The sequence below is a fragment of the Coregonus lavaretus genome (genome assembly GCF_964263955.1).
Source record: "Coregonus lavaretus genome assembly, chromosome: 7".
Taxonomy (NCBI): Eukaryota; Metazoa; Chordata; class Actinopteri; order Salmoniformes; family Salmonidae; genus Coregonus; species Coregonus lavaretus.
Window position 1 is genome coordinate 41,025,871 of NC_139994.1, and position 12,288 is coordinate 41,038,158.

At 42.0% G+C, this 12,288-nt stretch overlaps 1 protein-coding gene across 1 annotated transcript in view; it reads left to right on the plus strand.

The window, feature by feature from the left end:
* Positions 1–578: 578 nt before the first annotated feature.
* LOC311132123 (T-complex protein 1 subunit eta) overlaps positions 579–12,288 on the plus strand; it is a 45,816-nt gene continuing 34,106 nt past the window's right edge. Inside the window, exon 1 of the mRNA XM_084165331.1 lies at positions 579–666. Coding sequence (XP_084021457.1) covers positions 661–666 — 6 coding nt within the window. The 5' untranslated portion in view covers positions 579–660. The remainder of the gene's footprint in view (positions 667–12,288) is intronic.

The window sequence follows — 12,288 nt, forward strand, 5'->3', positions numbered from 1 at the left end:
TGAGCTGGCTAAACAAGCACTTAGTAGTGGGGATGTTGATGTTGAAGTTTCAATGAGCAAGGCAGAGGCAAAAATACTGATATATACAGTGATGGTGCAGAGATGGCAGGAGTAGTGGAATAGAGATAATAAGGGAAGGCATTTATTTCAAGTACAGAGGAAAGTCGGGGAGGGGAGGACGGCAGGAAGGGACAGAAGAGAGGAGGCTATTTTTATAAGATTAAGGGTGGGACACAGCCAGTTGAATAATACATTAAATGTGATAGGAAAGCATCCAACAGGAAAGTGTGATTATTGTCAGGAAACAATGGAGCATGCATTGCTACCGTGTGGACAGTATCAGAGGGAAAGAGAGAGTATGAGATCTAGTATGAGGGAGAAGGGGATACAGGAAATTAGTTTAAAAAGTATATTGATTAGAACGTCATTAGATATAGTCTCAAATATTTTGTTATCTTTTTTAAGAGCAACGAGGCTGGCAGGTAGAATTGAGTTTCTCCCTGTCTCTGGCCCACACTCCAGTACAATAGGTGGCGGTAATGTACCATAACGTTGGATGCCAACCACCGATAAACCCCACTGAAGAAGAAGAAAAAGAAGAAGTCGAACAGCATTAATGGATAGAACTGCGGTGTCGTTTCTTTCGAAAGAACTGCAAAGATGATGGTGAGTAGCTGTTCATGCTTCGCTCATTGAGAAATCCACCTCCATCCTTCTAGTTATCAAGAGATATGTGTTACCAAATCACATGTATTGTACATTGTAGGCTCTGTCTACCCAGTTGGAAACATTATCTTTCAAATAAAAGACGTTAAAGTCCACCGTTATGATGTTAACAAGGACCTAGCCAGTGTCTCCTCGCATCAAATGGGCGTATTACTTGCTAGCTAACTAGCTGTGACTCTCCTGTATCGTTAGTTCATAGAACTAGCATGTTGTAATTTAGTAATATGTTAAAATGGTTTGATAGTGTTAGGTTTGAAGTGTAAATCCATGGATATTGTTTAGTTGTAGCGTAGCTACTGGCTTGGTCTGTCAACAACTTGTGCTAACGCTAGCTAGGCTACCTAGCCTAGGTCTTGTTGTCTTGACAGCAGTGTGGCGCATCAGAGATTTAGATGGAACAGTCGAGAACCTTCCTCCAGTGCTAGGCTAGTTACCTACTGCAAATGGGCTTCCTAAGTATGTTTTAATTATTGAGTCTGACTGGCACACATTGGGAAACCAGCCCGTTAACGTTAGAAATAGCTCGTCACTACTCCATGGGGTTTGTTTGGTAGCTAGCGACGCTCAGCTAACGTTCGCTTTCATAGTTGTATTTAGTTAGTTAGGATATCGAGGAACAGTAGTACCATTTGTCTAAACCTATTCACGTTAGCTACAGGCTAACGTTAATCGGCTACTCTGTGCTCAGTCATTGCAAACAATCTGTGGAAGCAATACGGTAGCCTTAAAGGAAAGGTTCACCCATTTTGAACGTTATATTGTTTTTGTGCGTTTGAGAAATCCCAAAAAAAATCAGGCCGGTATGACGTAGCACTGTGATAGTCACTCTCGCTCAAATCAAATCAAATTTTATTGGCCACATGCGCCGAATACAACAGGTGCAGACATTACAGTGAAATGCTTACTTACAGCCCTTAACCAACAGTGCATTTATTTTTAACAAAAAAGTAAAAATAAAACAACAACAAAAAAAGTGTTGAGAAAAAAAGAGCAGAAATAAAATAAAATAACAGTAGGGAGGCTATATATACAGGGGGGTACAGGTGCGGGGCACCGGCTAGTTGAGGTAGTTGAAGTAATATGTACATGTGGGCAGAGTTAAAGTGACTATGCATAAATAATTAACAGAGTAGCAGCCGCGTAAAAGGATGGGGTGGGGGGGCAGTGCAAATAGTCAGGGTAGCCACGATTAGCTGTTCAGGAGTCTTATGGCTTGGGGGTAGAAGCTGTTGAGAAGTCTTTTGGACCTAGACTTGGCACTCCGGTACCGTTTGCCGTGCGGTAGCAGAGAGAACAGTCTATGACTAGGGTGGCTGGAGTCTTTGACAATTTTGAGGGCTTTCCTCTGACACCGCCTGGTATAGAGGTCCTGGATGGCAGGAAGCTTGGCCCCAGTGATGTACTGGGCTGTACGCACTACCCTCTGTAGTGCCTTGCGGTCGGAGGCCAAGCAGTTGCCATACCAGGCGGTGATGCAACCAGTCAGGATGCTCCCCATGGTGCAGCTGTATAATTTTTTGAGGATCTGAGAACCCATGCAAAATCTTTTCAGTCTCCTGAGGGGGAATAGGCTTTGTCGTGCCCTCTTCACGACTGACTTGGTGTGTTTGGACCATGATAGTTCGTTGGTGATGTGGACACCAAGGAACTTGAAGCTCTCAACCTGTTCCACTACAGCCCCGTCGATGAGAATGGGGGCGTGCTCAGTCCTCTTTTTTTTCCTGTAGTCCACAATCATCTCCTTTGTCTTGGTCACGTTGAGGGAGAGGTTGTTGTCCTGGCACCACACGGCCAGGTCTCTGACCTCCTCCCTATAGGCTGTCTCATCGTTGTCGGTGATCAGGCCTACCACTGTTGTGTCGTCGGCAAACTTAATGATGGTGTTGGAGTCGTGCCTGGCCATGCAGTCATGGGTGAACAGGGAGTACAGGAGGGGACTGAGCACGCACCCCTGAGGGGCCCCCGTGTTGAGGGTCAGTGTGGCAGATGTGTTGTTACCTACCCTTACCACTTGGGGGCGGCCCGTCAGGAAGTCCAGGATCCAGTTGCAGAAGGAGGTGTTTAGTCCCAGGATCCTTAGCTTAGTGATGAGCTTTGAGGGCACTATGGTGTTGAATGCTGAGCTGTAGTCAATGAATAGCATTCTCACGTAATTCTCACTACACTGGAAGTTAATATGGAAGTTAATATGAATACGATTTTTAGATCGCGAAAACGTCTATCGTACATGTCAGATTTCAATACTGACCGATGTCATAACTCGGGAGGATGTCTTCTCTCGAATGATCCATTGATCATATTTTGGCGATGTTAGTAATTTATCAGAGGGACTAGCACATTTTTCCTATTTGTCTACCTCTTTAGTCCAGGGTGCATTGCATGGTGCGTTGCCAGAGATATTATAGAAAGGAGATAGGAATCCAATGAATGAAGGTATAACTCCTCACCCAGCAGACTGTTGACCAATCGCTTTCACGTTGTCATGCTGCCGCACACGGTTGCTTAGATAATCGTCACGCAATCCCTTCTCTAAGTCAGTGTATATGTCGAGATGTGCCTATTTCCCTCAAGTACGTAATATCACGTTTCCAAAGCTCAACCATATTACAGATAGCTAGTTAATTATTTCACATCTCGGAAAAGATTTGTAATGTTGTATAGCTTGTTGACGAAATTCGTGTTAATGTTGAGTTTTTGAGCTAGCGCCCAATAGACTCCGATTCACTCCTTGAAGGAGAGAGCTCCTTGTCCCAGAATGCACCGCGCGGCCCATTGACGTAGCATGGAGAGTATATCTGTCGTTGCGAATGTCTACTCTGTGAGGCACATCGATCTGCAGGTTGAACATGGTGAGATTGTAGACTCCTAAATTGATAGTGCAGTTTGTTTAGCTGATTTTACAGCTAACTAGCTATTTTACATGCAGATATTGTCTTTGATATTATTGTGTGTAGCTGCGTTTTCTTGCTAGCTAGCTAGCCAGCCAACCAGTAGAGAGAGCATATGTTGTAGTCGACTTGAGCTGCAACAGATTTCAACAACAATTTTTAATGATGCTACCAACTTTATTATAACTCCAAAATGAAACATTTGTTCACCAAAAATATTGTTCACACATATTAGTGTTAAATAACACTAAATTAAAGGAATTAGTGGTTTTGGGTGGATTTTTCCTTTAACGTGGACTGTATCATGCACTGGCAATATGGAATGGGGCATCACTTGATTTGATAATTGATGCTAGTAGTGCTGAGCGATTAGTGTTTTTTGAGGTCAGTTTGATTATTAAAAAATCACGGGTTTCGATTAAAAAATGTAGGACATTAAATGCACTTTGCATTATGTGGGTTGAATTCTGTAACTAGGGCTGTCCCCGACTAAAAAATTATTTTGGTCGACCTAAAGTTGTCTGTTCTATCGACCAATCGATTGTCTGATGCTTTAAAAACTATCTTTGATGAAATAAGACACTCATGAAGGAGCCAGAGATAAAGATAAACAGAAGGGGAAAAAAACGTTAACTGACCCGACCATTCTCCTCCTGCTGGCTTTCACGGATTCTGCCGATACTCTCCTGAAGTTGCTGATCCGGCAACCTTTCTCATGTGGAATGGCAATTTATCTTACAATTTCTACCAATCTTTGTGCCAGTTATGTTTTTTTTGTGGAACAGTTTAATTTATTTATTTGTGTCTCAAAATCATTGTCATGTGGTTAATCAAAATTCTATCCAAATCTAAATTAAAATGCTACAAACCTAAAAAATAACTTCTATTGCCAACTATGTCATATGAAAATGGCGCCGACAGAGAGGGCTGCCTCGCTTCTAGTCCTTAGGGAACTTTGCAGTATTTTGTTTTTTTATGTATTATTTCTTACATTGTTAGCCCAGAAAATCTTAAGTGTTATTACATACAGCCGGGAAGAACTACTGGATATCAGAGCGGCGTCAACTTACAAGTGCTACGACCAGGAAGATGACTTTCCCGAAGCAGATCCTTTGTCCGCACAACCCAGGGCATTTTGAACTGATTCCAGAGGCTGACCCAAAACAATGCCGCCGGAGGAGAAGCAGCCGTAGCAGTCTTCTAGTCAGACTTAGGAGGCGCGCACAGCATCCATCGCTTCCGAGTATATTGTCCAGTCCCTAGATAACAAAGTTGACGAGATCAGGGCAAGGGTTGCTTTCCAGAAAGACATACGAGTCATTTTGTTCACCTGACCTAGAATTCCTCACAATCAAATGCCGACTGTATTATCTCCCAAGAGAATTCTCTTCGGTTATTGTTACAGCCGTGTATATCCCCCCTCAAGCCGATACCACGACGGCCCTCAAGGAACTTCACTGGACTTTATGCAAACTGGATAGGCCATCACACTGCCCTATCCCATCTGGACAAGAGGAATACCTACAGTTGAAGTCGGAAGTTTACATACACTTAGGTTGGAGTCATTAAAACTCGTTTTTCAACCACTCCACAAATTTCTTGTTTTGGCAAGTCGTTTAGGACATCTACTTTGTGCATGACACAAGTAATTTTTCCAACAATTGTTTACAGACACAGTGAATTATAAGTAAAATAATCTATCACAATTCCAGTGGGTCAGAAATTTACATACAATAAGTTGACTGTGCCTTTAAACAGCTTGGAAAATTCCTGAAAATGATGTCATGGCTTTAGAAGCTTCTGATAGGCTAATTAACATCATTTGAGTCAATTGGAGGTGTACCTGTGGATCTATTTCAAGGCCTACCTTCAAACGCAGTGCCTCTTTGCTTGACATCCTTGGAAAATCAAAAGAAATCAGCTAACACTTCAGAAAAAACATTGTAGACCTCCACAAGTCTGGTTCATCCTTGGGAGAAATGTCCAAATGCCTGAAGGTACCGCGTTCATCTGTACAAACAATAGTACGCAAGTATAAACACCATGGGACCACGCAGCCGTCATAACGCTCAGGAAGGAGACGTGTTCTGTCTCCTAGAGATTAACGCACTTTGGTGCGAAAAGTGCAAATCAATCCCAGAACAACAAAGGACCTTGTGAAGATGCTGGAGGAAACGGGTACAAAAGTATCTATATCCACAGTAAAACAAGTCCTATATCGACATAACCTGATAGGCCGCTCAGCAAGGAAGAAGCCACTGCTCCAAAACCGCCATAAAAAAGCCAGACTACGGTTTGCAACTGCACATGGGGACAAAGATCATACTTTTTGGGGAAATGTCCTCTGGTCTGATGAAACAAAAATAGAACTGTTTGGCCATAATGACCATTGTTATGTTTGGAGGAAAAAGGGGGTAGCTTGCAAGCCAAAGAACACCATCCCAACCGTGAAGCACGGGGGTGGCAGCATCATGCTGTGGGGGTGCTTTGCTGCAGGAGGGACTGGTGCACTTCACAAAATAGATGGCATCATGAGGAAGGAAAATGATGTGGATATATTGAACTAACATCTCAAGACATCAGTCAGGAAGTTAAAGCTTGGTCGCAAATGGGTCTTCCAAATGGACAACGACCCCAAGCATACATCCAAAATTGTGGCAAAATGGCTTAAGGACAACAAAGTCAAGGTATTGGAGTGGCTATCACAAAGCCCTGACCTCAATCCTGTAGAACATTTGTGGGCAGAACTGAAAAAGCGTGTGCGAGCAAGGAGGCCTACAAACCTGACTCGGTTACACCAGCTCTGTTAAACAGCTATCACTAGCATAGAGAGGCTGCTGCCTACATACAGACTTGAACATCACTGGCCACTTTAATAAATTGAACACTAGTCACTTTAAAAATGCCACTTTTAATAATGTTTCCATATCTTGAATTACCCATCTCATTTGTAGATGGTATAGAATACAGTATATATTGCATCGTAGGCTATGCCACTCTGATAATGACATTGCTCATCTATATAAATTATTTATATATTGTTATTCCATTCCTTTACTTAGATTTGTGTGTATTAGATACAGTGGGGAGAACAAGTATTTGATACACTGCTGAATTTGCAGGTTTTCCTACTTACAAAGCATGTAGAGGTCTGTAATTTTTATCATAGGTACACTTCAACTGTGAGAGACGGAATCTAAAACAAAAATCCAGAAAATCACATTGTATGATTTTTAAGTAATTAATTAGCATTTTATTGCATGACATAAGTATTTGATCACCTACCAACCAGTAAGAATTCCAGCTCTCACAGACCTGTTCGTTTTTCTTTAAGAAGCACTCCTGTTCTCCACTCGTTACCTGTATTAACTGCACCTGTTTGAACTCGTTACCTGTATAAAAGACACCTGTCCACACACTCAATCAAACAGACTCCAACCTCTCCACAATTGCCAAGACCAGAGAGCTGTGTAAGGACATCAGGGATACAATTGTAGACCTGCACAAGGCTGGGATGGGCTACAGGACAATAGGCACGCAGCTTGGTGAGAAGGCAACAACTGTTGGCGCAATTATTAGAAAATGGAAGAAGTTCAAGATGACGGTCAATCATCCTCGGTCTGGGGCTCCATGCAAGATCTCACCTCGTGGGGCATCAATGATCATGAGGAAGGTGAGGGATCAGCCCAGAACTACATGGCAGGACCTGGTCAATGACCTGAAGAGAGCTGGGACCACAGTCTCAAAGAAAACCATTAGTAACACACTACGCCGTCATGGATTAAAATCCTGCAGCGCACGCAAGGTCCCCCTGCTCAAGCCAGCGCATGTCCAGGCCCGTCTGAAGTTTGCCAATGACCATCTGGATGATCCAGAGGAGGAATGGGAGATGGTCATGTGGTCTGATGAGACAAAAATAGAGCTTTTTGGTATAAACTCCACTCGCCGTGTTTGGAGGAAGAAGAAGGATGAGTACAACCCCAAGAACACCATCCCAACCGTGAAGCATGGAGGTGGAAACATCATTCTTTGGGGATGCTTTTCTGCAAAGGGGACAGGACGACTACACCGTATTGAGGGGAGGATGGATGGGGCCATGTATCGCGAGATCTTGGCCAACAACCTCCTTCCCTCAGTAAGAGCATTGAAGATGGGTCGTGGCTGGGTCTTCCAGCATGACAACGACCTGAAACACACAGCCAGGGCAACTAAGGAGTGGCTCCGTAAGAAGTATCTCAAGGTTCTGGAGTGGCCTAGCCAGTCTCCAGACCTGAACCCAATAGAACATTTTTGGAGGGAGCTGAAAGTCCGTATTGCCCAGTGACAGCCCCGAAACCTGAAGGATCTGGAGAAGGTCTGTATGGAGGAGTGGGCCAAAATCCCTGCTGCAGTGTGTGCAAACCTGGTCAAGACCTACAGGAAACGTATAATCTTTGTAACTGCAAACAAAGGTTTCTGTACCAAATATTAAGTTCTGCTTTTCTGATGTATCAAATACTTATGTCATGCAATAAAATGCAAATTAATTACTTAAAAATCATACAATGTGATTTTCTGGATTTTTGTTTTAGATTCCGTCTCTCACAGTTGAAGTGCACCTATGATAAAAAATTACAGACCTCTACATGCTTTGTAAGTAGGAAAACCTGCAAAATCGGCAGTGTATCAAATACTTGTTCTCCCCACTGTATTTGTTGTGGAACTGTTAGGGATTACTTGCTAGATATTGCTGCACTGTAGGAACTAGAAGCACAAGCAGTTTGCTACACTCGCAATAACGTCTGCTAACCATGTGTATGTGACCAATAAATTGTATTGTATGTAAAAATAGCCTACATAAAGCCAACAAATAAAAACATTGCAGCCTGCAAAATATATATATATATTTTTTTTACATTATTATTTTTACAGCTATAGGCTATTTGCGCAAGGCATAAGAAGTAATCAGGTAGGCCTATTTTATGACGTTTCCACTGAATCATAGCATGACATTTTTCCCTTTCATGCTGAGTGGTTATCGAAAGGGAGAGAGCTTGGAAAGATTTTTCAAATACATTGAGGAACTATTGTCATTCTCAATGGATGTAAAAATAGACTTGGTTTGCTTGCTGTTTTGAGGTGAAGAAACATGTTATTTGAAAAACTCCACAGCTCATTAGTAATGCATTAAGCCAATCAGAAAACTATCAGATCCCCAAATGGGCACGTTTTATATGCCTACATTTTTGGCCTGGCCAAGTAGCCTATAGGCCTATTTCTATGCGTAATCAGGTGCTTGTCCTTACTCAACATTGACAGGAGCGCTCCAAACAAAAGACAATGACTAAATTGACTAAACTCGTAAATGGAATGAAATGAACCAAAACTTGTTTCTCGCAAGTGTAGCATAGGTTGTGCGCTCTGCAAACATGTCCATTCCGAAAATGGGAATGGTAAAAGACTGGAATAATAATAATAATAATAATAATAATATATTGAATGTATTAACAGAAATTACTGTAACCGAACAAACGATTTAGATTAGGAATTAACGGTAAATGTACTACTGGTGATACACTACCGGTCAAAAGTTTTACAACACCTACTCATTCAAGGGTTTTTCTTTTCTTTTTACTATTTTCTACATTGTAGAATAATAGTGAAGACATCAAAACTATGAAATAACACATATGGAATCATGTAGTAACCGAAAAAGTGTTAAACAAATCAAAATATATTTTATATTTTGAGATTCTTCAAATAGCCACCCTTTGCCTTGATGACAGCTTTGCACACTCTATTATTCTACAATGTAGAAAATAGTAAAAATTAAGAAAAACCCTTGAATGATTAGGTGTTCTAAAACTTTTGACCGTTAGTGTATATATATTTGCTACTGCTTGACCCAAAAAAAACTTTTACTAGGATTAAATGTCAGGAATTGTGAAAAACTGAGTTTAAATTTATTTGGCTAAGGTGTATGTAAACTTCTGACTTCAACTGTAAATATTAATATCAGGTGTGCTAGATTATGGTTGGAGTGAACCTACAGGACAGTAGCTCTCGAGGAACCGGGTTGGAGAGCCCTGATTTACATAATGTATTTTCAGGCTCTTATCCGTCTCGATCGCGCTGTCTCTTCTCTCATGTTCCATTAACATCGTGACATACATTGCCCTCCGTCATTATTGGGACAGTGAAGCATTTTTTCTTACTTTGGCTCTATACTCCAAAAGTTTGGATTTGAAATCAAACAATGACTGTTAGGTTAAAGTGCAGACTGTCAACTTTAATTTGATGGTATTTCCATCCATATCGGGTGAACCGTTTAGAAATTGTGTTTTTGTACATAGTCCACCCCCCCCCCCCCCCCCCCCCCTTCATTTTAGGGCACCAAAAGTATTGGGACAAATTCACTTATGTTTATTAATGTATTCTAAGGTTTAGTATTTGGTCCCATATTCTTAGCACGCAATGAGCTTTTCACTCTACAAACTTGTTGGATGCATTTTGCTGTTTGTTTTGGTTGTGTTTCAGATTATCTTGTGCCCAATAGAAATTAATAGTAAATCATGTATTGTGCCATTTTGGAGTCGCTGGTATTGTAAATAAGAATATAATAAATTTCTAAACACTAATACATTAATGTGGATGCTACCATGATTATGAATAGTCCTGAATGAATCGTGAATAATATTGTGTGAAAGTTTGACACACAAATATCAGTGGAAACGTCTAGGAGCAACAATGGCTGAGTGCTGAAGCTTGTATTGTGTAAAAATCATCTGTCCTCTATTGCAACACTCACTACCGAGTTCCAAACTGCCTCTGGAAGCAACGTCAGCACGAGCTGTTCGTCAGAAGCTTCATGAAATGGGTTACCATTGCCGAGTAGCCACACTCAAGCCTAAAATCACCATGCGCAATGCCAAGTGTCGGCTGGAGTGGTGTAAAGCTAACCGCCATTGGACTCTGGAGCAGTGGAAGCACGTTCTCTGGAGTGATAAATCATGCTTCATCATATGTCAGTCCGACGGACTAATCTGGGTTTGGCGGATGCCAGGAGAACACTACCTGCCCCAATGCATAGTGCCAACTGTAAAGTTTGGTTGAGGAATAATGGTCTGGGGCTGTTTTTCATGGTTCAGGCTAGGCCCCTTAGTTCCAGTGAAGGGAAATCTTAACGCTGCAGCATACAATGACATTCTAGATGATTCTGTGCTTCCAACTTTGTGGCAACAGTTTGGGGAAGGCCCTTTCCTGTTTCAGCATGACAATGCCCCTGTGCACAAAGCGATGTCTATACAGCAGTGGTTTGTTGAGATCGGTGTGGAAGAGCTTGACTGGCCTGCACAGAGCCCTGACCTAAACCCCCATCGAACACCTTTGGGATGAATTGGAATGCCAACTGCGGTCCAGGCCTAATTGCGCAACATCAGTGCCTGACCTCACTAATGCTCTTGTGGCTGAATGGAAGCAAGTCTGCTAAAATGTAAAATGACTAAAGTCCCCGCATCAATGTTCCAACATCTAGTCGAAAGCCTTCCCAGAAGAGTAGAAGCACTTATAGAAGCAAAGGGGGGACCTACTCCATATTAATGCCCATGATTTTGGAATGATATGTTCGAGCGGGTGTCCGTATACTTTTGGTCATGTAGTGTATCCCATAAAGCCATCACCAAAACCACATTCTCATCTTCTCTGTTTTGGTGAATTCCTATTCTTCTACGGACTTGGCTGGACTGAAGATGACGCAAAGTTTCAGAGTTTGTGTGTCCATCTCGCAACGGAGCCTTGAATCGTAAAGGGGCCTTTCGTTTTCACTCCGTTGTGCATGTCTACATTGAAATGCGTGACATCCGGCGCAACGTAACCCGAGTGCTTATGGGTAATGTAAACTAGGCTTCAGTCTCTGTGTCTGCTACGCACAGACCAGACAAGTTTAAGCAGGCGCGCAATGAATGATGGTTATTGTAGTTAATTACCACGTTTTCTGCACTAAACTATGTAGAATATTGGCCTGTTGAAAACTACAACTCCCTACAGTTCAGGGTTCATCTGATTTTATCTCTACAAACTGCACATCAAGCTCACAGAAGAAGAAAAAAACTAACGAAATGGACTTCAAATACTTGAACCGATGTCGGTCAATTTGGTTGTCTAAAAACCACTCAGCACTGGTGGCTAGCCATCTTAACGTTATGTTAGCTAGCTAGTGAGTGAATCATGACGTCAAGTTCGGCTCCTTTCTCTCTCTCTCTAAATCTGACGGGGCAATGGACCTATCGCCGGGAGCAGCGGGTGTATGCTATCCTGCTTCTCGTGGGCCCTTAAATGTTCAACGAATTGTAAGGGCTATTAATGGGCGGATTTCTCCATCCCCTTCTCTGGCCGTTGTATTGGGCAGTTCAATGGTGAGAAATATCTGTCCCTGGAGCAAAAACTGTGTGCTATCCAGGAGCACGAGTACAGGACCTCAATAAGTTGCTTCCAAACATTTTAAACCTGCATGAGGAAATTGATTCTATCATACACTGCTCAAAAAAATAAAGGGAACACTAAAATAACACATTCTAGATCTGAATGAATGAAATAATCTTATTAAATACTTTTTTCTTTACATAGTTGAATGTGCTGACAACAAAATCACACAAAAATTATCAATGGAAATCAAATGTATCAACCCATGGAGGTC